The sequence below is a fragment of the Colius striatus genome, chromosome 6, assembly GCF_028858725.1.
Source record: "Colius striatus isolate bColStr4 chromosome 6, bColStr4.1.hap1, whole genome shotgun sequence".
Lineage (NCBI taxonomy): Eukaryota > Metazoa > Chordata > Aves > Coliiformes > Coliidae > Colius > Colius striatus.
In genome coordinates, this window is record NC_084764.1 from 38,113,203 (window position 1) to 38,139,860 (window position 26,658).

Genomic DNA, 26,658 nt, shown 5'->3' on the forward strand with positions numbered 1-26,658 from the left:
TTTCAGCCTTTTCAACAAGTATTGATCGATGCCATTCTGGCAGAAAAAGAAAATCATCCTGTTTGGCCTCTTCTGTCTCAATTCTTGTAAGCGTAAGCATTCAGCCCGTGGTGGTTTGACACAAAACAGAGGTGTTTGGAAAGAGATTTTTATTAAGCCAGGTGTGTGCACAGCTTGACAGGTCAAGCTACATGATCACAAAGGCATAACATAAAAAAAAAGCTTTTGTTTGCAGTCATGCCACATGAAACATTTTCTCAGCTTTAGCTGAAGAGGAAGAGGATTTTGTACACGCTTGTCCTTACTTCTTCTTTCTTGAGTAAGACGCATCGGCATCCTGAAGTGAGAGCACAAGACATCAGTATTTCCCCCCCAGTTGGAGTCCTTGGCCCACAGTGCTACTTTGCTTACAGAATCAAAGAATCGTAGGATCACTGTTGTTGGAAAAGACCTTTAAGATTGAGTCCAGCCACTCCCCTCACACTGCCAAGCCCACCACTAAATCACGTCCCTCAGCACCTCAGCTCCATGGCTTTTAGATATCTCCAGGGATGGGGACTCTCCCACCTCCCTGAGCAGCCCTTCACACAGCTTGTGGCTGCAGGCAGCTTACAGTGTGGAGGCAGGAAATTTTAAGCTGCATGTGCTACCCTTAGTTTTGTTTTTTCTGCTTTTGGAATAGTTCAACACGAGAGGGAGAGGGGCTGCACCAAGTTCAACAAAAACTCAGTAAGAAGAACTACCATCTACCGAGCACCTACAGGACACTGCAGAGCTGCCTGCAGGGCTGTAAGCAGCAGTGGCAAGCCCTGGCACACAGGAGCATCACTTAACGTACTTTGGGGAGGTGCTTAGATTACACGTCTGATATAAAAACTGTCTTCAACAGTTCTTCCCTCCAAGTTGCATTAACAACTTGATGCTCACACTTCCAGCTCAGCTCTGCATTAATGGCAGGATCTGATCTTGCAGCCCATCTGATGAAGATTAGAGCAAGTGCTTGGGCACTCCCTGATGTACCAATGTCACTGTGGCCACACTGCAGTTATTCCAGCTGCCTGACTTCGAGTGCTAGAGAAGTGAGGGGGGCAAAACCTAAGGGATCCAAAATGCAATCCCCACAGTCCCACGGCTGAGGCATCTGCCAGCAGAGTGAAAAAAAAGCAGGTGGTTTAGAGAGGAGTAAACTCACCACTCCACTCTTGAAGTTCTGGATCCTCCTCTTGCCCATTCTGTTCATCAGCCACCAAGCCCAGGTGGGTGCATACTGCCAGAGGTAGCAAACGGCCAGGTAGGGGTGGTCACTGATCCAGGCCTCCTTCAGGTCATTGGCCATGCTGACCAGGGTGAGCCGCGCACAGCGGTCAGTCGGCATCTTGTGAGACTGGTCACCACTGTTCTCGAGGGACTGGAGCAGGGAGAGAGTGAGGAGGGAACTGGATTTCTGTCTGTGGGAGAGGAAGGACTGGGCTCTGAACCACAGACATGCTCCTCCTAGCTTCCCCATGCACAGAATGACCCAGGCAGAGACCCATCCCTCACCATCCTCTTGTTTTCAGTGTGGGACCATCTTCCTTTAGCACCCATGCTGAATTAAAGCAGCCTCTTCCTTAGTGCCTTGACTGAAGGGTCAAAGGTTAAAAACAGAGATCTCCAAAGAGAGTTTATGGCCTCTGGAAGAAGGGGTGGATCACTCACAATGAGTACAAGAACATTGTTAGGTTATGTAGGGAGATAAAGAGAAGGTCAGTCAAGCTATAAGTCAAACTGGCTTTAGAGGTAAAGGGTAATAAGAAGAGTTTCTATAAATACATAAACAATAAAAGAAAGACCAGGGAGAGCCTCTATTAAATCCAGAAGGAAATTTGGTAATGAAAGACAAGGATAAGGCTGAGGTGCTTAATGCCTTCTTTGCCTCAGTTTTTAGTAGAAGGAACATTTCCACTGGGGAAAGCCAGCCCCTCAAGCCAAAAGACAGGGGCTAGGAGCAAAAAGTGTCCCCTACAATTAAGGAGGAGATGGTCAGTGACCTGCTGCTCCACACTGATGTGCACAAATCTACAGGGCCGGATGAGGTACATCCTTAATAATCATCTGGATGAGGGGACAGAGAGCACCCTTAGCAAGTTTACAGATGACACCAAGCTGGACAGAAGTGTCCATCAGCTTGAAGGTAGGGAAGCTCTACAGAGAGATCTAGATAGGCTGGATGGCTGGGCCAAGGCCAATGCCGTGAGTTTCAAGAAGGTCAAGGGCCGAATCCTGCATTTGGGCCACAACAACCCCCAGCAGTGAGGTAGCCTTGGGGAGAAGTGGCTGGATAGCTGCCAGGCAGAGAGGAACCTGGCAGTGTTGGTTGTCAGCTGGCTCAACATGAGGATCCAGAGGTGGGCTACCAAGCTAGTAAGGGATTTGGAGCACGTCTCCTATGAAGAATGGCTGAAGGATCTGGAGCTGTTTAGCCTGGAGAGAAGGCGGCTCAGGGGAGATCTTATCGTAGAATCATAGAATCATTTCAGCTGGAAGAGACCGTTAAGATCATTGAGTCCCATCCCCAACTGCCTGGCACAGCATATGCTACAAGTTATTCAGTAATGAGGTGAGTAGATGAGGTCACATTCCCTACTAACTTAGATATTCCTATGGGCTCTGCTCTGCGGGCAACTGCCCTAAACAAGGGAAAAGCAACAGGCTTCTGCAGTGGCAGGGATGTCCGTCTTGAAATCTTGTCCACATGTGTTGCCTGGTAAACACAAGCTCCAGGCTCATTAATTTATTTACATTTCACTCCAGCAGTAGAAAAAGAATGGCAGAGCAGCCTGCTCTTTCCTAGAGCAAAAGCAATTCTGCCCCAGATTTGGTCTTCCTTTGAGGCTTTTTGCCATGCTGAAATGTGAGTAATTTGTTTTGCAAGTTTTCCAAGTTGCTCAAAAAGTCAATAATTTCTTTCACAGAAGTGTGAACTTTTGCAAGCCACAAATCCTTTCAGAATTCGATCCAACAATGGGAGATATTCCCACACACATGCTGGCAGGTTAGCCTGAGCTTTACATTGACTGAATTTAGGTCAAATTGCATTTTGATGTATCATCAGAGCCCTTTTTGCCAGCTGCTTTGTTGGACAGCCTTTATTAAAAGCAGTTGTGCAGCTGGCAGGTTATGCTGTTTCTCCTCAAGCAGTTACTAACAGGACAGGAATGCCTGCCTCACATCAGCTGACACTGGCAGCTTGGCCAACAACAGCATCGGCCACACAGGGTACAGTGTGACTAGGGCAAACAAAAGCTGCCTGTGCAGGAAGGACACTGTTCTGCAGGCACAAATGTGGCAAGAAAATCCTGGCCTTTCCCCTGAAACTGCAGTAGGGTGGATGTTCAGGGAATTCTACTAAACCTGGATTGCATGTGTTGGAAGAAAGAAGGCACAACGAGCCTCACACTTCATTTCTGTTTGATGTGGGGTTGATGCCACAAAGAATGACAAGACTACACATAGTTCTGCATCAGCCTAAGCATTGCTCAGTAAGAAGATGAGGTTAGTGTTTGCTAGGAGGAGAAAAAGAAAGGACACCCATGGAAGGACCACCAGGCCTGCAGTGAAAGTTGGATTTATCAAGAGAGAACTGAGCCCTTACCTTTGCGAGATTCTCCGTGAAGACGTTTTGTATAATCTTTGACTGTACAGGCCCTGGGCAAATGTTGATAATGCTGATCTCGGGGTAGTCAGTCAGCTCGGTCCGAAGGGAATTAAAAAACCCCTGGAATAAACAAAAAAATCATGTAATCTTCCTCTGTTCCCTCACATAGCAAGGTTTAACTGACCACGTATTTTCATAAGAATTCTATGCTGGAAAGGTAAGGGCATTCCACCAAAAGCAACTCCTGCTTTCCTTCTTTTCACATTTAATGGCAAATGAAAGATGTTATCTGCAATTATAGACACTGACATATGTAACACTCAGGATTCTATCCCTGACTTCTCCAACACATGTTAATTTCTCTGAACCACAGCAGGTCCTGCTGGCTTTGGACCAGGATGATCCCCAGTGATTTGGTGCTTGTAGTGCAATCAGCCATGAGAACTGCAAAACTGTGGAAATGTGTCTTTTGCAGGTGAATTGCTCTTTGTGGTGAGATTAAAGATTTTAACTTGTTTCTCTCACGTTAAGGAGCGTTGGTTTTACATGAGAGAAAGAGGAAAACTTCTTGTCATTAAGTCCAAGATGCACTCTGATATTTTGGGGGTAACTCTGTAACACTGAATTCACTGTAGAGTTTGAAATTTGCATCCACACAGATGTAAATCTTATTCCAGCTCAGAAATATGCTACCAGCACATCGAAGGGAACTGTCATTAAAAAAGCTGCAAGTACTGCTTTTCTTTAAGCTAAGAGGCAAGTACTGCTTTTCTTTAAGCTAAGAGGCAAGTACTGCTTTTCTTTAAGCTAAGAGGATACAAATGTTCATAATCTCTGTAGGGATTCACACTGAGAGAGCAACTGTTACGAGGAATATGATCAATTCAGGATGAGGCTTCTCATTAAAGCTGCTGGTGAAGCACTGTAGAACTATGATTTAGCAAACACAACACCGTGTCTCACCTTTGGCATTGTTAATAACAGCTCCCTGTATTTATTCTGACACACGATTTTGTGTCACATCAGAGCATGAGCACAGGCTGATGAACTTCTCCCACTCAAAATTTATAACTGGGACTCTCATCCAGCTTGGGAAGAGGGCCATCTGACCCACAACTCTCACTAAATTGCACAACAATCAGCCAGCTGTGCTCCTGTGGTGACACAGGAGTAGTCACTGGGGCAATCCACCAAAGCTAGGCAGTGAGTGCACACCTCTGCACATCTATGACCAAGAACATGGGCTTGAATTTCCCAGTTGCTAGTGACTAATTCCAGTTTATAGATGACATATGCCCTTTGCAGGTTGGTTCTCTGACAACGCTGACCATGTATATAAAGTTATTAAGTATCTGGAGGCTCAGACTTACTGTCAGATCTTCAGAGTGTGTGAGGACCAAGTTCTAACATTAAAGACACATGCCCAACATCTACTATGAGACATGGCAAAGCATCTGTTGCAGTTTAGGAGGAGAGTTTTCCCCAGATGATGGTCTGCCAACCACCCAGTTGTTCTGGATTACAGACTTGGGGCCCCCCTAGATTACCTCCTGCCCTGACAGGAGCATCCTCCACTCCTGCTGCACCCCTTTAGACATTGCACCAATGCAGCCGTGCTGCATCCATCCCTCTAGGCCACTGCTACACCCTAGCCTGCACTTTCCACATCCCCTTCCTTCCCTGAAGGGTCCTGAGCCCATTTATCTCAGAAAAGCCTCTCAACCCCCAAGCTATGCAGTCCTGTCACCAAATCTGCACCATCAGTCCAGCTGAGGTAAAAGAAACAAGTAAAAAGCCACCAGACCCCAAAGGGGAACAGGAGGCAGCATGTGTCATGAGCATGGCTGCTTGGGTGAGGGGAAGATGAGGCATTGCTCCTAGCTCACGAGTGCTTTGCATCCTACCCAACACAGCAGTGATGGGAAGCCCAAGCCCTCCTAGAAACACGTCTATGTTGTGTGGCCTGCGGAGCTATCCTCCCCGCTTTGGGTACTCATAAGTTATTCCATCAACATGGAATCCTGAGCAGGACTGAGCCAGAGCTCTCCCTGCCCACACTCCCCTGTCACTCCCTGGCCATTTGGGATGGTGAGGAAGAAAAGAGCCTCCCATTTCGCATGAAGGAGAAAAGCTCACAATGTCTTTTCAGGAATCACGGAGGTGGCAGGTTGCTTGTGACAGGAAGGAAGCCAGAAACATTGCTCAGTCACTTTTGAAAAAGCACCTACACCTTCTCAAATGCTGGGAGGCCTTTGAGATACAAATCTGACCAAAAATGGCCACCTGCCCATAGTCCAGAGTACTCATACACAGTTGTACACAGCTCCATAGGCAACTTCAGACACCTTGTGCAGAGGGCACAGGCCACTCAGATGGCCACTTCGCTCCCAGTCCGGCAGTGAGAGCTTTGCTGACCTGAATAAGCTGAGCCCTGGAGCACTGAGCATGTGTTACCTTTGGAGGCAGCTGAGCACAGAGCTGCTGAGGCTTTTTCCAGTGTGCTGTTTCAACTAATGGGTTGTTCAGGCTGTCAATGTGAAATGCATGTAACCACAGCTCACAGCAACCTCCTTCTTCTTCTCTGTGGCCATTTTGCTATCCCCCTCCATGTCAATGGGTTTGTGTGGCTCCTCCTTCCCCTGCACTGCACTTTTTACACCATGAAAGAGATCTGTAGTTTTCAGTGGGAACACAGGATGGCCAGGACACTTGCTCTGCTGAAATCATGGTTAATAGGCACTCAGAGCCTCCTCAAGACCAGAATCTCACATCCTCTCAGCCTCCTCTGGAAGCTCTATCTACAGTGTATACAGGTTCTCTAATTCCAGCAGTTATCTTAGATACCCAAATGTAGGTGGTGTGAAATTCTTCTACTGCCTCACAGAAGAGAAGCTTAAAATTCCTACGTAGGAAAAGAAAGTGCTCTCTTTACTTTAGACAAGGCAGATCCAGATTTGAGGAGAGGAAGAATCCGAGTGTTCTTCCCAAACCCAGACTGAAGCCAGCCCTGACATGCTGACATAGGGTCTTTAGAATTGCTTCAAGCCATCTCTGGGTCTTTCCAGTTTAGTGACCAAACCTTGGAAGGTGGTGGAGCCAGGGCTGAACTGACTTCTACTAGGACAGACACATTTAGAAATTCTCCCAATGACCAGGGACTGAACAGTGTAGCAGTTGCTGCTCAGTGCAGCCCATGTGCTTATTAGTTCCTGATTAAGGGACATTTTGAAGGACACCATTTCAGATCCCCTCCACATGCCACCAATTACACAAATTACAACGAGATGAATGGCACATGATCTCCAGGAGTATTATCATACTAGGAGAGAAACATCATCAGTCAGATGCAGGCTCCTATGGGCTTGAGTCAAGCTCTTGGAGCACTCCCAGAACTGAAATAAAGAGTAATTTCATCAGTAGAACATTGTTAGGAAGAATCCCAGGTATGTGAATCAAAGCACGATTGGTTCAAGAACAAATTTTCAGTCTTAACAGAATTCCTTCCTTCCTTCCTTCCTCCTCCAACTGCCATTGAAAAGACATTTTAAAAACAAAGAAGCAAACAAAAAAAAGCAGAAGAAAAGGAGGGACTTTTTCTAAAAAGGTGTAATTTAGGTTGCAGCATTACCATGTCAGCTGTGGCAGAGTCTAAAGCATGAATTTCAGAAACCAAAAACCTTAGCAGATGAATCCATGTCAGACTGGCCACCAGTTATTAGATATGTGAGCCTACCTTCACTTCAGAAAGATCTTAGAATACAGGCTGATATGTACTGGAAAAACACAACAGGAAAAGCATTACTTTATGTTTTGTCTTATTTTTTTCTCTACCCTCTCTCTAGCCATTTCTCCTTGGGCCACTGGGCCCTCTGAGGAGAAATGCCAATCCCACAGGCCTCCTCTGCCTGAACTGGCCTGGGAAAGCTTTTCTGTTTTTTGGGGGGATTCATGTCCCCATCTAAGTGTAACTCCAGACTGATAAGAGACTCTCAGACAGAGACTTTTTGAAATCTGTACTGCAAGTCACTGTTTTAACTCTTGTGATAAGTATTTACAGAATTACTGCGAGAGAAATAAGACAGGAGGTTGGAGCCTGCCCTGGTTAGGTAGAAGCTAAGAGATAAAAGGTAAACTATCTCTTTAAAGCTTCATCCACATTCTCCATCGTAACATGACATTCTGACAAAATAATTTTTCAAGCAACACATGAATTCCTCGTGCTCTGGAACCAATTAGCCATGCTCAGACCAACTGCACCACCCCTAACAGATTATCCAGCTGAAAGACTGCTTAACAAATAAAGGAGCATAAAGGGAATTCATGCTTCTGCTCATTGCCTTCTTTGAATTAGTTGCTGGCTTGTAACGGGCAATTTCATCTCTGCCACTCCAATGAAGAGCAGCAGATCTCTCCCTGTCACTACCTGAAAACTTTTGATTAGCAAAGACCTATCCCTGACTTCTACACCTTCATTCTTTCAAGAGTCCAGTGGCTTTGGAGGGTAAGCTTGCTGCTCTTACTCCAACTGTCAAATATGTATTGATTCCATAGTTTGGTCCCTTACTCTGGTTATGTGTTTAAACCCAGCAAGGAGTTAAGAAGGTGCCAGTTTTTGAAATCATCACTAAGCACAGATGAAGATCTCACTGAGATCAACATGAACATTAGAAGGAAATCAAACAGTAGTAAGAAAAAGTATGTCAAAACAAAGTTACTGGTTAAACAAATCATTCCTCAAATCATACAGTCTTTTCCCCCCAGATACTTCTCTGAACTCTTCTTTGATTACACAAGGGAGACTACTTTCAAAAACTCCTGCCAAGCAATAATGAAAGTTAAGTGTTGTGCAGAAGACAAGTTCTAGGACATTGTGAGCTGAAGATTTTTCAGAACTGCTGGGAAGATTCATTCAGGTCTTCCCAGCTAGATCAGGAATTCTCATCTCTCCAAGCAGTGTGCTTCCCTGCTCCCTGTTCTTGCTTTACTGTCCTAAAAGGTTTCCTGGAGTCTTAAAACTCTGACCAGTGAATGTTTTCTCCCTAACTGAATTAAGATGAGAACATCAGTGCTTCTACGTGCAACAGAATAATCCTGAACCTTCATGCAGAGGCCAAGATCTTATGTTCCACATCGGAACTTGACTACATGATGGTAAGGTCCAACCAAGATGGCATCTGAATTTTGGCCAGGGAAATAAATCTACACTGGGAACTGAGATATTTCACATTTCAGAGCAAATCGATCTAAAAAACTTTCAAAACCCATAGGAGTTACATATGTTGTGTGTAATTTCAGGTGAGACTTGTGTTTTCTGCACACAACCACGTTCTCTACTACAGCACTAACTGCTACTGGTCTGTTACACATTAACATTTACTTTAACTTACCTGCAGAGCATGCTTGCTGGCACAGTACCCAGAGGCAAGGGGAGCTCCCATGATACCCATCACACTGCTCACAGTAACAATCTTTCCTTTTTTCCTTTGGATCATGTGGTTCAGGACATGTTTTGTTAAAGAAATTGTCCCTAGATAGTTGAGTTCCATTATGGCACTGAAGACTTCCAAGTTTGTTTCCACGAACAAGGAGCGTTGGGAACGTCCACCGTTGTTGACCAAAACATCAATCTCAGGAAACAGAAATAAGAAATTAATGCAACACACTTCCTTTAATACTTGTGCTTCCTTAGGAAATTGTCAAGTGACTGCTCTCTTCTCTCTCTTTCCCATGCACCAGTACAGGCTGGGGATTGATCTGCTGGAGAGACCTGGGAGTCCTGGTTTATAATAAGCTAAATATGAGCCAGCAATGTGCCCTCATGGCCAAGAAGGCCGATGGCATCCTGGGATGCATCAAGAAGAGTGTGGCCAGCAGGTCAAGGGAGGTTCTGCTCCCCCTCTACTCTGCCCTGGTGAGGCCTCATCTGGAGTCCTGTGTCCAGTTCTGGGCTCCCCAGCTCAAGAGGGACAGGGAATTGCTGGAGAGAGTCCAGCACAGGGCCACCAAAATTATCAGGGGACCGGAGCATCTTCCTTATGAGGAAAGGCTGCGGGAACTGGGGCTGTTTAGTCTAGAAAAGAGGAGACTGAGGGGGGATCTAATTAATAGTTACAAATATCTAAATGGTGGGTGGCAGGAGCTTGGACCATCACTTTTTCTATTGTATCTAATGACAGAACAAGGGGTAATGGGATGAAGCTGGAACACAAAAAGTTGCACATAAACATAAGGAAAAACTATTTCACTATTGAGGTGAGGGAGCCCTGGCACAGGCTGCCCAGGGAGGGTGTGGAGGCTCCTTCTCTGGAAGTCTTCAAAACCCAGCTGGACATGTTCTTGTGTGACCTGATCAAGGTGGACCTGTTTCTTCAGGAGGGTTGGGCTGGATGATCTCTAACAATCTATTCCAACCCCTACCATTCTGTGATTCTAGTGCCATCTCTGTCATACCCAACTGAGATGAAACAGCTGCTGAAGAAGTTTCAGCAGTTGCTCTTCCCCACTTAGGCCTCCTCTTTGAATTGAGGACTGGCTCATTTTGAGCTGAGTCTACAAGGCAGGAACACAGTGTCTGATGCCAAACAAGGTCAGCTCCCACTACAGGAACATGGGTAGCTGTAAAGTTGCCTTTCACACAACATTTTTTAACCGTAGCAAATAACAACGCTCAGGTCCTGCAAGATGACCTCTGAAAATACTTTTTGTGCAAAATCAGAAAACTGGAGTAAAGAGAAGAAACACATATGGTACCAATGATTTCATTGTGACATCAAAAATATCAATGGACTAAAAGTCAAGCCTGAAGTTTTGCATGTTGTACTTAATAAATCTTAACTCCATACTCTGAACCAGCCATCCAGACATTATGTACAAAACAAAGAAAACAACTGTGCCTGGTGTCCAGTTTTGTCCCATATAGCTTTGGACTCTAATTACATGCATTACTGAAACTATAAAATTAAAGTTTCACACACTATTGCAATGTACAATTGAGGATTGTTTCAGTTGGTCCAGAAATTCAGTGACATCAAGCGAGTTTTTAGCTCTTGCTAATGACCAGTGGTTATTTATTCACTGCTGCACCCTCTGTAAACCCTGCTGAAACCCAGAAGCAAGCAACAGAAGGGATGAAAACTCAGGTACTTTTTGGCAAGTTTAATATTGAAACTTGGGAAAGTAGCAGGGGGTTGGAAGTCTCTTCCAGCCTCTACCATCCTGTGAGTCTGCAGTAAGGCAGAATAAGAGTGAAATGCAAATATAAATGCAGGGATAGGAGAGAGAGAAGAAAAGTTTAACCCATGAAGCACACCTTACCTTGCCAAAATGCTTAAGAACGCTGTTGGTGGCAGCTTCATGAGAGCTTCTATCAGTCAAGTCAAGGCGCAGAACAAGGATATCTTTTTCACTCAAGTTGCTAATCTCTACAAACAACCATAAAGTATATGGGAATCAATAAGATTGCTGACATAACACTTGTGGGAAATGTGACCTGCTTTTAAACATCACATTTTCAGTAAAAAGACGCCAAGAAATCATAACTTGAAAGAAAATGCTTGCCTGATTTTCACTTTGATCACCACATAGAACACATTTTTAATCTGTTCCTGACAGGTTCTTCTTTTCTCCTAACTATGGTGTTGCTTGTGAAAACCTTGACTTTAACAAACAAGCTTGTGCAGCATAATATATACAATGTCTCCAAATAAGTTGCAACAGTTGGCAGCAACATGCAACAGGATGATGTGATACTGGTATGTCTCACAGAGCCATTCAGAAGCACAGCATATTGGCAGCCTTGACACTTCGTTTCTATGTTCACTGGTTTATTCCTGACAATAAGACTAGTACAATTTAGACTCAAATTACAACATAGATACACGGGTAGCTACGAGGTGAAGTCTAGCTTACTAAAATGATTTTACTTTGTTAATGTTATATTGATTCCTAGCCACAACTAAGTGTGCCTGCTCCCCTTTAACCAGCTGTCCTATTCAGAGAGCCTAAAGCTCTGATTTAATTACTACTTTTTGCATATACAGATGAGGCTGAACTTTGTCTTCACAATGATATACAAATACAATGGCTACTTACATGAATACGTTGCGTCTGTTCAAAGGTCACTAGTACTTAGGCTATTGGTTTACATGAACTCATCTGTCTGGTTTAAAGCTAGCACTATTTCCATTTATTGCTCCCTCTAATCCCTCCATGTGCATTTTCCCCTCCATTTCTTCCAGAAACATGAGAATAAAACATACGTAGTTAAACGTACTTCAAGTGACACAACTCTACCTCATGATCGCAAGCTACAACCCACTTTGATGTGGAGTCTTTCTGCCATGAATAAACCAGACAACAAGAAAGCTACAGAGAAAGAGGAAGAGGAAGAAAGAAAATGAGATGAAGAAAAAGGCAATGAAAAGATGACGAAGAACAAGAAGAGGAAGACAAAGTCATAGAGAAAGAAGTAGAAAAGATGAATGAAAAAAAAAGGAAAAAACACAAATAGAAAAAAAAGGGGAAGGGGAAGGGGAAATGGGAAGGGGAAATGGGAAGGGGAAATGGGAAGGGGAAATGGGAAGGGGAAATGGGAAGGGGAAATGGGAAGCCAAGCTCCTGGCAGCAGTCAGCCAGCGAGGCTTGGTCGGGATGGCTCAGTGAACAGCCCAGGATTGGTGTCCATCCATGAGATGGCCCAGGTGGCCAAACACCATGCCAGATTGTTGAGAAGCCCAAATGAACCTCCCTGGCCCAGGAGAAGTAGGAGAGGAAGATGAAGAAGAGATGAAAAGAAAAAAAATGAAACAAGGGGAAAAAAACAAAAAGGAAAGGATTGGAAAGGAATGGGAAGAGAAAGTAATAGGAAGGAGACCTCTATCAGTGTGAAATAACTGTCTGTCCTTCTCACTGCCAAGCCAGAAAACAAAGAGATAGACACAGGAGGAATGAGGGCAGGAATGAAGCCTGACTCAGTAAGCATATTAAATTCCTCTTGATCTAACTTTTTCTGAACATTTCTACTCATTCCTTTTCCAAAGAGGAGAGTCAGTTGTCAAGTCTGCCTGTAACGTGTAAACCTGAGGAAAGAAGACTTCTTAGCAGCTACGTGGTTTGGTTCTCAATAGGATGAGACCCCTCAAATTGTTTCCTCCATTCCCCACAGTATTTATTCCTTTCATTAATCTAGTGTTTTACAAGACCACTTGCAATTGATGATGAGATTTTTAGGCAACGTTGGCTTATGAAGGAACTCATAATTCAAGCCTATATAAAGGCTCACTCTCAAAAACACCAGCTTCAAACTCTCTGTGAAGCTACATATAAAGCTTACGTTCATCACGATATTTATTCCTGTGACATGTAGGTTTGTATTTCTGTGGCAACTTCGTGACAGTAAGAGTGGAAATGCCCATGTGAAGTAATAAGTTGTACTTACGGAGGCATTTCTTCTTCACTCTTTCCAGCTCATCCTCTCTTCTTGCTGAGATGGCAAGCAAGGATCCTATCTTTGATAGCTGGTAAGTCAACTCTTCTCCAATTCCACTTGAAGCTCCTGTCACCCAGACAACCTTGCCACGCAGTTCATTTTCTGTCAAAAAAAACCCAAGACAGTAGTTCACACATTGCCAATGCTAGGATAAGCCTTTAAGTCACTGCAGGGGTATAACCTAATACTGTTTTTAGGAAACATGCACTTTTTTGGCTATTACAAAATCCTGACTTCTTTTTTTTGGTCACATGCAGTTGTGAAATTGTTCATAGCTGTTCTGTTGACACTTGAACTTTGTCTCAAGGCTAATCTGAATAAACACTGATTATCTACCTGATGAAAGGAATTTAGATTGCATTTCTGTAAGCCATCCACATGTAGATTCCACTAACCTCGTCATAAAGAGCTTCAGAGGAACGGGGAGTATTCTTGGAAATGACAGGAAGCAGTTAGTGGACTGCAAATCCAAACCAGAGCTTAAGCAAATCTTTCCCAATATTGTTCTACCTCAAAAAACATCCCTAAGCAATTGTTGACAGAAGAAAATTCTTGGAGCAAGAAGAGTGAATCATAATAAATAAAATGGGTGTTCATCCACTCTGTTGTAACTGATGCAGGTTAATTACTGTCCTGGCTGGAGGACAGTACACATGTAAGCTCACTTGTGAATTCCCCGTGCACTCATAGCTTCTGCCCAGACATGGTTTTTTAACCCGTAGTAAAAATAATAGCATCTTACTTCTTTTACTCCTCTGTTTATATGTCTAATGCCTCTTGATTGCCTCATCCCAACTCCATGATACACCTGGGCACTGGGAAAAGGCTTGGCTTTCCAGATGTGTACTCAAAACCATCAAAAACAACAGACGACTGAAAATCAACCATTCTATTCAAAGAGCATGATTTAAGGAGGAATGATGACTGGTATCAAAGCACTTTCCAGAATGTATCACTGCCTAACATTTGTACCTATCCTTCAAGGTTAGTCTTAAGTGAATATCAATCTTAGTAAAATCTGACTCGTACTCAGAGCACCCACTGACAGGAGCTCTTCTGCCTCTCAAGATTGTACAGAAACAGCAATGTCTAGCCAATCAAGAAATATTTCCTGGTATAGTTTAAATAGTAGAGCCAAAAGCAGTTTCTGATAAAGCAAATTCTATTCTGGAGAAGGCCAGAAAAGCAATTTTCAGCCCACTGAAAGTAACCCACCCATTTTAGCAAGCAAAAGCATTTGCTCTTCACTGCAGCCAGTAGCAGGGAGTGCTTTAATTTCCTGTTTACTTCAGTTATCGGTTCCTGGTTCTCTCTACACCACACTGTGCTTCAAATTTCTACTTTCAGAGTCTCAAAGACAGAAATCCCACAAAGATATCAGCACCAAAACCAAAACTCTTCTGACAAGAGCAGAGAGCACACAAGACTATCAGAGCTCAGCTTGAGTTTGTGGAACTGGCAGTGAAGTATTATTTGTCTGTGTTCAAGTTGACTGTATTTTAGCCAAAGAAAAATCCCTCTTAAAATGAGGCTTTGGGGTTGTTTGGGGTTTTTTCTTTGCTTTTAAAAACAACAACAGTCAATTTCCAAAGGAGAGATGTATTCTGAGGTTATAAACTTGGGAGGCATAAAGAGCTGCTGCTGAAGCTATAGGAATAAGCACTGTATTAATCATTATAGCAAACAGCTGCTGTCTGTAAAGCTCTTTTCCTACAGTTTTATTCCAATACATTGCCAATTCATTGAATTAACCAGAAGAAACACAGGGATTCATCTCTCCCATTACTTTTTTTTTGGCAGAAAACCCATGTACACAAACACTACATAATAAGACAACACAAGGACATACTTTAAACCTATTTACCACATTCATCTCTTCCTGCTACTGGAAATAAATCTGTCTCCTCCAACCCCTCAATTTCCCTGTTCTCAACCTGCCTTGGGCAGCTTCATTGAAGTTATTCAGGATCTTGTTCTGTGGACAGAATAATTAATCTAGATAAGGAAAGTTTTCCACTGATTCCCCAGTTCTGATAGTTACCAAGCACTGAGCTACTGGGAGTTAACATAATGGAAAACCTAGTTCAAATGCTGTTGTAGAGCAAGTGTCAAACCAGCAGCTTTCTCTAGATTAATGTCCTGTTCTTGCTGGAAATAAGTTTAAAAATTAAACATGACAAAATTAAAAAATAAAAGCAAATTATGCTATTACTAATCATTAACTGCTCTGTTACAAGGCATAACAAATTAGAGGTTGAACAGAGTAGTACTGCAAGTAATCCAAGACGTGCTTTTGTAGCTCTACTTTGGGTTTTTTCCAACATTTCATAGCTCCTATAGCACAAGGTTGTTGTGTAATTTCATTAATGGAAAAAAAAAAAAGGGGGGAGACATAGAGAGGTTCAAAGCAGAACATCCTCTCCATGGCCTCAAAGAATCAGATCATTATTCCCAGCTTCAGGAACACATGAAAGGATCCTCCTTAGCCTGGTAACAATTCCCCTGCCTGTAAAAAGTACATCATTTAGAGATTGTTGTTCAGATGGTGAAACCCATAAGGTGCTCCTGCACACAGTAACCCTTGTCTTGCAGCCACACAAATATTTAGAAGATGGGAAGCAAGCCAGCACCTACCACTGACAAAATCTATAAGGGAATCATTGAAATGGAACTGGTCATACCTATACTAAGGCCCTTCTTCATAATTACAGTTTACAGCAGAAAAGAAAGAAACACAAGAGATCAGTCTGCTTTCTGGTAAGTATTTTAATCTGCAAAAACTTTGACATCCACAATGATGATGTAGAAGTGGTAACACAATATAATGACTGGAAGAGAGACAGCTCTGATAGCAGCTTTAAATAAAAAACAAGGTTTTTTTCAGTGAGATCCACACATTACTTATCTAGCCATTGCTACATTATGTGCACAACATGGGGAGGAAGAAAATAAAAGCTTTCTTATATAAGGGAACTACCTGATAAGAGTCTATATAAAACTTTGGGCAGCACATCCAAAGAGTTACCAAAGATTTGTCACACAGATTTAAAATTAGTATTTCTCAGAGCTTTAATACTTGTGCAAGCTTTTCTGTTCTCCATTATATGGACTAGCACTTACACAGTAAGCTTCCAACTGAAAGCAGAACACAGAGATGTCTCAATGAGTTTGTTTTACTCTTCTCTCATGCCTTTCCTAATGCCAACCTCCAACTGCACCAGCATCCCCTGGTGAATCATGATCTCAAGCCCAAAACCTTACTCCACCATTCCCCCAGGGACACATTCACCATCCACCTTCCATCAATTCAGTCCACTCTCCCTATCACAACACAATGCCTGGTTTCATTTCCCACACGGGACAGGTTTATAGTGTCCCTTGTCACTCTCCTTTCATATCAGCTTCTTTCCCTGACGGGGCAGATGCAAGAAGAGGTTCTGGTGCAGTTACTTTCACCTCAACCCAGCAGCTCACAGCAACCCCAAATCACCAGTGCTGGCTAAGCTGAGGGGGGATATTCAGAAATGTGTGGGGTTTTTGATCAAAAGCCTCTATTAAGTAAGTAAAACCTATGATTTTTAAAGATCTTTGCCCAGAAAATGGCAGAATTACAGCCAGATAAGAGAGATCAACAGGAGCGAGAATTGAAAATCCATGACTGTTGGCATTTTATTGAACTTCTGTACCCATAGGTGTCAAACGTAGCACCTTGCCCCCTAAAAAGTGGTGTAAAGTCATGGACAACAATCATGTGGTCCTGTTCCCTAACGTCTTTCAGGGCACAGTTCTCACAAAAGGTAACTCACTTAATCCAAACATTAAAATGCTTCATTGTAAACACTTTGTTGTAAACACTTCCAGCACTACTGTGAAGCTGAGATCTACTAAGAGATGTCAGAAGAATCACAGAATCATAGAATGGTAGGGGTTGGAAGGGACCTTTGGAGATCATCCAGTCCAATCCCCCTGCAGAAGTAAGTTCATCTAGATCAGGATGAAGAAACTGTGCAGACTATTAAGCAACTCCTCTTGGCCACCAGACATGCTTTCTCTTTTCGTACCCACCCTCTTTTCAGCACTGTCCCAGAACCCTGCGCTCACCAGGCAGCTTCAATTCCTCCGCTTGCCTATGCCAGAAAGTGAGTGTCAGCCCAGAAATAGTCCAAACCGACCGTTTTGGGGTCCAACAAGCCAGCCCCTGCCATACATCTGCTGGAGCTCACTGTTGCTGCGAAGTTGCTTTCAGAGAGATACTTGATTGGTATGAGGAGCACCACGCGCCTTGCTGGATAAGGGCTGGAAAATTATGCTTTTATTTTTATAGATGAGCCCATCAAGCAGCTGCCAAGGGCGAGGTTCACCTATGTGAAGCGACTCCCTTGGTCCCTGGGGATCTCACATGCCGCCATCGCCGCATGGAGCGCCCCAAACCCACCCCGCCGCTACTGCCCCCGCTGCCCCGGGCCGCGGCAGCTCCGCCCCGGCGGCAGGCGGCGTTACCTGGCTTCTTCCCGCGCCACTCGGCCCACAGCAGCGTGAGGTCGCCGTCGGCTCGCAGCCAGCGCACCAGCTGCACCAGCAGGGCCAGGAGGCCGCCGGCCGCCAGCGCCAGGCAGACAGCACAGCCCCACGCCATGGCTCGCACCGCTACCGGCGGTCCACACCGCCCCTTTATCGGGGCCTCGCGGCCGCGGGAGCCGCCCCCGCCGCCTGAAGCCAGCGCCTGCCCCACAGCAGCGCAGAGCCGGCCTCCTGCCCGCCTCCCGAAGGCGCATGGCTCTGGCTCGCATCGCTCCCGCCCGCCGCGGCCTGCCCCGAGCTCCCCCGGCCGGAGCCCCGCGCCTGGAGATAAGCGCTGGGTTTGTAGGGCAAAGGCCATATACGTGGCATGGGGTGAAGGTCGGTTTCTGGGAGCAGGCCCCTCTGTTTCCTTTCCCTCTTCGACATGCCTCTTGCAGGCCGCCTTCTGCTCATAAACAATGCTGTCCACTGACTGTTCTTGGGCGTTGGGCAGGTGTCCAGGGCAGTCTGGCTTCAATGTTACGAGATCAAAACAATGCTCATCTTCCTGAAGACAACCTCACAGCTGTCCCTTGAGGACACGGGTAATTGCTCCCTAGTTGCTCACAGCCCAGCTGCAGTCACTTCCAGCCTTTGTCACAAACCATACTGCATCCCTTGTGCAAGAGGCAGAGGCTCATTTCACAGCGTGAAGGTCTTCCCCACACAGGTTCCTGCAGTAATGCTACCCTTGGATGCGCCCTCCACTGTGCTGTCATCCAATGCAAACCCAGTTCTCACATATAACTGCTCTTGAGAACATTTCAGACCTTGGGTTTAAGTCCTGGGCTCTGAAATCCATGGTGCTGGATACCCACAAGTGCTAAAAATGAAACCAGTGGCATTTCTGTACAAGACAGCACTCTCACCTACAGCTCTTTGCTATTGACTTGCTAATGCTTGTGTGCAGAGACAAAAAACTCTGTTCTTACTACCTTGATGTTTCAAAGCCTTTCAAGTAGGAGGTACAGATATAAAAGGAGAACCCATAATAATTCCTGCCTCCTTGCCAGACACTTGACAGAAAGGCAAGCAAAGCCTATGTAAGACAGCCCACATAGTTGTTCAGAAAGGGACACACAACCTGTTTCCAAAACCTCACATGCCCCTCATCTATCAGAAGACTTAGCACTGGATATCCAGGTTTACTGCAGGCTGCTGCCTGGTCTGTCTCAGCTCCACCAATAACCAAAGAATTCATTAATCCACTCCTGGATTGCCACAAAAATTGCATTACAGCTTTCTGAGGCAAAACAGACATTGTTTACCATTAAACCTTTGATCCACATGACAAGGGAAAGGTGACAGAAAAATAAAAATACACTGTCAACATACTTTGTTTCTGTAACTAGGACCAATCCTCAGCTGTGTCCAAATGAATCATTACTAATTGAATGGCTACAGTCTTTTAGAATAGAAACAGACCTTTGGAGATTGTGAAACTAGACCATCACAGAAATGTGACTGTTCACATTTATAGACCTATAGGGTACAGCTCTTCTTTATATTTCACTGTTTTCTCCTGTTTTACTGAGTTAAGAATTACTTATTTTGTGTAAGTGCAATGCATGGCATAACACTACACAAAGCATAAATAATATAAATAAATAGAAAGTGCTCTTACTTCCTTGGGTAAGTAGAGGTGGTGCACACACAGTCATGGAACTTTGCACCACAACACACCAGCACAGGCAGTATAAAGTTGGAACAGGACATACACTGCACCCACAAAGTATATTCCCCAGTGAGCATTTTCCTGGCTCTCTCCAAAGAGACAGGAATACAGTAGCTCAGGCTGAGCATGGAAAGGATGCATAGGAGAAGCTCATGAGGTCCCAGCATCCTATGACAGGTGAGTGATGAGAATTTATCCTGTTAACCCTGTGTTTCAACCCTTCTCTTACAACAAAACTGAGTAAAATAGTTTCTCCTGTTAAAAAAACAAAAACAAAACAAGGGTTCCATTTCAGAGTTCTTGTGCATTTGTACACCTGCAGAATCGCCTCTGTTGGGATTTTGCTGCCTACCCCTGAGATTTCAAAGAGGCATGAAGTGCATGCTCAGTGCATAAAGGCATGCTCAGTGTCAGGCTGTGCCTGGGAAGAAGAGCATTGGAAAAAAATACAAGATCCTTTACAAGGCAATGTCTTGCTGCTTTCCAACATATAAAAAGTAAACATGCTCATCTTATTAGTATTATCTTAATGACAGATAAATATACTTAAGGAATTACCTTAATTATACACACCAGAGTCTATTACAAAGATTTCTTTTCAGATTCCTAGCAGCCAAAAAGCAGTAAAGCTACCAGAGGCTGCAGCTTTTACGTATGGCTGCTGTAAACCATCAGAATCATGCCAGACTGTGGGATTTCTTCTCAAACCCAAAGCGATTGGCAAAGATTGATGGGAGTCCAGGGATGCCACTTCCAATCTAACCCTTATGGCCAGTACTGCTCTGACATTCCTTGCTGGAAGTACAACTCTGAGTGTTGACAGTAACATATACTCTTTTTGTTGCTTCAGAGCCAGCAACTAAAGAAGAGCTGTTTCACAACAGCACCATAGCAAAGTTAAACATCTCTTAAGGGATAATCATTTGACCAAAATCTGAATTTGCAAGGAAAACCAAAAGTACTTATCCTTCTCATGCCTGAACTTAGCTTCCACATGAGGAGCTAATTTTCACTTTCTGAAGAGGCCATTACTGTCTATAGATTTTAAAAGTCAACCAAACTCAACCTGAACATCACCAGAATGAACAACAGTTCTGTTACACTTTGTCCTGTGATTAGTGAGTACAAGCAGCACTTTGGAGTTGAATAAACATATTTATATATCCATACAACGTACTTAACTGCCATTGTGAAGTGCAAGAGCAATGTATATTTCAAGTACAAGGCTCTGAAAACAAAACAAGAAACAGTTACCAATGTGGGAGGTCACAGTCTTGCTCCAAAACTTGCTGTGAGCCTTGCTGAAGTGCCCTGTGTTGACTCTGTGGCAGCAGGGAACAGATCAGTTAAACTCAGCATATAACATTATAATGTGCCCTATTCTCAAGAGTTACACAAATTATATTGGCACACTTAATGTAAATAAAAGCCAGATAAGCTGCCCTCAGACTCCAAAGCAATAAGGCAGAAATAAATGTTTTATTAGATAGCTGTTCCTATACATATTTTTCCTCTGGTTGTGTGGTATTGAGAAGAACTTGTGCAACAGTGGAATGGCACAGTGGAACTGGGAGATGAATGGATTGAGAGCTGTGCTGTGGAAAAAGACTTGAGATACTGGTGGGTCAAAAATTGGACATGAGCCAGTCCACATTTTGCCCCTCTGCTCTGGTGCAACCCCACCTGAAGTACCGTGTCCAGCTCTGGGGTCCCCAGCACTAAAAAGACATTGACCAGTCAGAGCAGTTCAGAGGAGGGCCGGGAAAACAGTCAGAGGGTCGGAACACAGACTGAAGATAGGCTGAGAGAGTTGGGCTTTTTCAGGCTGGAGAAGAGAATTACTCCAGGGATATCTTCTAGTAGCCTTCCAGTCCTAGCCAATAAGAAAGCCAGAGAGGGACTTTTTATCAGGGCATATAGTGATAGGACAAGCGGTGATGGCATTATGCCGAACGAGGGGAGATTTAGATGAGATATTAGGAAGAAGTTCTTCCCTGTGAGGGTGGTGAGGCACGAGCACAAGTTGCCCAGAGAGGCTGTGGCTGCCCCATCCCTGCAAGTGTTGCAGGCCAGGTTGAATGGGGCTTTGAGCAGTCTGGTCTAGTGGAAGATACCCCTATGGCAGAGAGGCTGGGGTAGATAGTCTTTAAAGGTCCCTTCCAACCCAAACTATTCTGTGATTGCATGATTGTGTAACATTTTCACAGATTTATGGGTGAAGTGCTTCCTCTTTGAATGTTCACAAGGGGGCCTCAGACAGCACAATGCCAGTCCTCCTAGTAACACTGTGAGAGCATGGGTGTGAATATTTTCCACAGCACTATGACGCAATTTCTTTCATCCATGTTAAATAACGCTCCAGTGCAATTATCTGAGATTATTTCAGTGCCTGTGTAAAACATAGATTTGAAAAATGCCCTTACCTCACTAAATTATTTAGGGAGGTACAATAACATGAAAATGAATAGCAATTAGAGCAGCACTATATTCCCTTTTCCTGTGTTTCCTCTCCCACTGTGAGCAAAACATAAGAACTTCTAAGGAGAAAAGCTCTTTGCTTTGCTTAAAAAACCAAAATCTTAAGGAGAATCGATTATAAAATGTGCACATGTAAAGTAAGGACAATTTTGACTCTGCGCTGTGTGCTTCAGAATGTTATCTATATCATATGATTTAGTTTTGCTAGGAGACAAACACATCCAGGTAAAGACAGTCCTATGTAAAGCTCCAACCTTTTCTGCAGGATACAGACCATTCATTTGAAGATTTGGTCAGCATGATGAGACAGTGATGGAACCCAGAGTCCTTAAGCTGTATTATCCACTTCCTTCTTGTAACTTACTTTCTTTAGTTTACATTAAAGAGTGTTACTAAATCACATGTCTTTATAGAAGGAACAGAAATACAGAACACATTCAGGTTATTTGAACAAAACTCCATTTGATGATAATGTCATTTTGCTTGTGTGACATTAGTACTACGTAATTCTTCATAATTATTCATATTAGGAGTCAAGATACAGATACAGGAAGGACCTTTCATCACAGAAATAGCTCTAGGTAAGGCTAGAACACACCTGAACATACCATGACATAGGAATATATTATATCTGGATAAGTGAGGGAAAGCAAGTATTTCATGTTCTTCTTTAAAAAGCAAATTTTTTGTGTGTTTTGTTTCTGGTGGTTGTTTTCTTTAAAAAAAAAGCTTTCTTGATATAGAACAAACTACTTCTGATGGTGGAGAGAGAGACATTATCATTGATAGTTACATTCTGACTCATGGATCCCTGTTCCATGTTTATCATCCCAGGCTGGCTTTCAAGGTCACCAAAGTTCATGGAAAGATTTGTGCTCCTTTTACACATCTGGAATTTTCCAAATTAGAATCACAGAATCACAGAATGGTAGGGGTTGGAAGGGACCTTTAGAGATCATCTAGTCCACCCCCGCTGCAGAAGCAGGGTCACCTAGATCAGGTCACATAGGAACATGTCCAGGTGGGTCTTGAAGACCTGCAAGGAAAGAGACTCCACAATCCCTCTGGGCAGCCTGTGCCAGGGCTCCCTCACCTGAACAGTAAAATAGTTTTTTCTTATGTTTATATTTCATTGAAATCTGTTGTGATGATTCTAGAAAAGTTTCTTCCTACATGACTCTCTCATTGCATTAGTACAACTTGTTTAGGGAACTAGTGAAAACTGTCTTACAACACTTCATAGTAAATGATGGACATGAGGAGGAAAAGAAGGTGTTGTCCAAAAGGTTGCTTCTGCAGAGCTTTGTCTCCCTGAGCACTGCTGGAGTCAGCAGAAACAAACCATTGTGGGGGTGGCCAGGGAACATAAATTAGGAACATACTCTGAATCCTGTACTGAAAGATTTTCTCTTCCTCTGTCTCCTTATACAGAGGTACCTTATGGAGGGAATGTCTCCCCAAACCCAGGAAAAGATCCTTCAGGGAACCAGTCCTTTGGTAGCTGTTAGGCCAGTGACAAAATCAGATACCTAAATTCCCTTCCTAATCCCTATTTTTTTTAACTTAATTATTAGTATTGCTCTTTATGGCAGCCTTTTAATAGCACAGTTTTCCTAAGACAGTTAGTTTCCTTCCATTTTCACTAATGTATTCCTCTTTGGTTTTAATAGAGCACTAACTTCAGGTTTACTGCTTTTTTTTTTTTTCCACACTCCTATTGTTAACAATTCAGCACAAATCTGGGTCGGGGTTTGCTCTCTAGCTCAGGCACCCTCTGCTGGTCTGCCCAAAGTGAAACACTAAATATCAGAGAATTTTCATTAACAGCCAACATTTTTAAGAGAAAAAAAAAAAAAAATCCAGATTTTAGCCTCTAAACCTTTTCCTACCAGAATATAAATGATGAGGAAGATCATCTGTCGGGCTGTAAACTGAGCTTGGTGGGAGTTTTTTTAAGGAATTCGAGAAAATAGTTGCATAATCATGCAACCTGTGGAATTTCTCAGGCTTAAAAAGTCCAAAAATGAACGTGGCCTAAAAAGCTGATCACAGTCTGACCCAGCTCTTAGCAGAACCCTGTGCTTGGCATTTTAATTAAATATTATGTAAGGAGCTCTAGAACCATAGGCTATATGGGATGGGTTTTTTTCTGTGGATCTTGGTATAACAAAAGTCACAGGCAGTAGTCTAGCTTAGCTAGTACATATTTTAGGGAAGTATAGAGATAAGGAGATATAGTGGCTAAATATTAGCTTCTGTTCTAGCAACACAATAAAACAGAGAGCTGATCTAATAATTCATCTGGGAAAATCCCTGTATGTCCACAAAGTGAATTAGAGCATGGTGCTTTCTTAATCAGCTGAAGGGTATGTTATGTTGAGAGAAGATAAGTCTGGTGCAGCTGGTACTCTAACAGTTATATTTGTGTTACTAAGATTTATCTTAATAAATACATAAGTGATATACTACAATGAAAGAAAACAAGAAAGAAAACAAACATATTTCAAATTCTTAAAAGACATTACATTCCCAATTCTCTCAAGAAGCAGTTGGACTCCTAATCCATTGTATTAGCTGAAATTTCCTGAGGAGGAAGGATACCTTTCCGTTTTGTGTGGAGACTCTGATTATCTCCAAGTAGCATCCACGTTTTGAGTAATATTCTGATATGAAGCTGCACTACATTACTTGCACTTGAACATTCTAGAAATGATCACATTTGACCTGGAATGTGAGATTTTTTTTTTTTCCCTCCCTGATAGGCTCCTTCTCCTGAAACTCTTGAACTTGAACAGAACAACGAGCAGTTTCTTTTCATAATGTCCCGTATCGCTTTGCTAATATACTTTGTTCTGCTCCATCCTCAAAGAAACACATGAGAGCACCCACGAGAGGGTGAGAGTTGTCATAAAAATGCTAAAAATCCAAATTACTATTTGTTTTGCTTTCCTAAGAAAAGCATCATAAATAGCTTGTGATCTCATTTCCATTTTTATCATGTCCCTTATGCCAGCAAACATGAAACAATGTCTTTGCTTCTTAGTCATACCACCTCAGCAGCTATGTAATAATACTAAATTTAAACTTGGATTGTCAACTAAAAAAAAGGTCTAAATGGCAAAATCCAGCTCCAGAACAGGATTATCCTTTAAATCCTGGACTTTCCAGAATCTTTGGTACTGTGGAAATCATGTTTTGCAAAGTATTAAGCAATATTCAGATTTAAAGTATCTCCACACCTTGGCTATTTGATTCTGACATACTGCTTTAATTTTACTGTTTGACACACAGAAAAAAAATATCCTCAGCTGTGTCCCAGCTAACAGGCTTGTTAAATGAGACAACTAATTCAACAGAGTTCTCTGAATTAGTGTAGCAAGAAGTAAGTTGTGTTTGGTTGTACAACATAGGTGACGTCTCGGTTATTTAAAGAAAAGGACTAGTAATGGCAAAAAATGGAGTTTACAGAATATAAATCATGTTCTCTCATCAGAACTAATCTCCTTTCCACCTGGAAATCCCAGTCTTCATCAAATTTCAAAATCCCTTGGTTGAATGTTAACAATTATAAAACTAAGAGCACCATAAGACTCTTGATGACTCAGTATGAAGTATTCTTGTGCATCAACAGTCTGACATGTAATTTTAGCTGTGATTGCTAAGGTAATTTTTAGGTTAAACAACTAGCCATTGTAGACAGGCCCATTTAGATTGGCTGGGATAAGAGCCGTTTTTACAACATGCTAATGATGAAGGGTTTGATCCTGCAATGCTGAGGTCAATGGAAGCTTTGTCACTGACTTCAGGGAGGATACAGGCCTTCATGCACAGACTACTAATGGAAAATGAGAAGAGCAACTTACATATACCCTCAGTTTTAAAACAGAAGAACCATCCAGTGAATAGAATAGGCTAAAGCCTAGCTGTTACAATATTCTAATTGTTCTCTGCAGCTTCTCTTGTAGCAAAAGAAGATCTTAAGAAAATTAAACCGGCAGCACTGTAGGGATTCACCACTCACAGATGAAGAGTCAGTACAGCGTATCCCCCACTGGTTAGAAAAGAGTCCTGGAGTGCTAGAGTCCTGTCATGTGTGAGTTTGATTCAGCCTTTAGAATACTTCAACTTCTGTTTTCTACTAATGCTGCTTTAAGATGTTTCATGGTTTTTATGCTGGAAAGTAATGCAAGTGGTCCCAATGAGGCCCTTTTCATCATACTCTCATTAATTTGGTAGATAGCACAGGAGCCAAAATGAACTGGCATACCCTGGTATGCCATGCCATCACATCTTCAGACATCAGACATCTAATTTGTCCCTTTTTACATATCAGGTTCCAAACATGCAGGCTTTCTGTGGAAAAGTCCAAGACTTTTCCATTTCAACTACTGAGGCAGCTGATAGTCTAAAGGTAGGGGAAAATAAAATCATTGTTTAAATGGTTCTCTTTTACCCCTTGTTTTTCACTTTCTTTAAAATGATTGTAGGCTATATTGACATTCTTTTTTTTATTTCCCCATTTCACATGAAAAGCAAGTTTTCCTGGCCACCAGGTCTTTTGCTACAGATAGAAAGAACCTTGCAACATGCAAGTGATTTGCAGATGAGCTCTGAAAACCTTAAGAAACTCCATTTATCTGCCTAAACTACCTGAATTTTTGTCATCTTACTTTGGACTTTTGCAGAAATTGGGAGGTACCATGCTTTTCCCATATTTCACATGCAAAAAAAAAAAAGTAGGAGAAAAATTGAGAAACAAAAATACCAACAAGATTCTAGAATAAAGCTTTATATTGATATTCAGCATAAAAAGATATCCCT

At 42.9% G+C, this 26,658-nt stretch overlaps 1 protein-coding gene across 1 annotated transcript; it reads right to left on the reverse strand.

Annotated features, from left to right (window-relative positions):
* Positions 1–134: 134 nt before the first annotated feature.
* DHRS7 (dehydrogenase/reductase 7) lies at positions 135–18,018 on the reverse strand. The gene is made up of 7 exons (XM_061998024.1): positions 17,625–18,018; positions 13,074–13,226; positions 10,952–11,058; positions 9,025–9,264; positions 3,635–3,757; positions 1,193–1,408; positions 135–337 (listed from the first exon to the last, which is right to left on the reverse strand). The coding sequence occupies exons 1-7, from the start codon at positions 18,001–18,003 to the stop codon at positions 302–304; spliced, it is 1,254 nt and encodes a 417-aa protein (XP_061854008.1). The 5' UTR covers positions 18,004–18,018; the 3' UTR covers positions 135–301.
* Between the last annotated feature and the right edge of the window lie 8,640 nt (positions 18,019–26,658).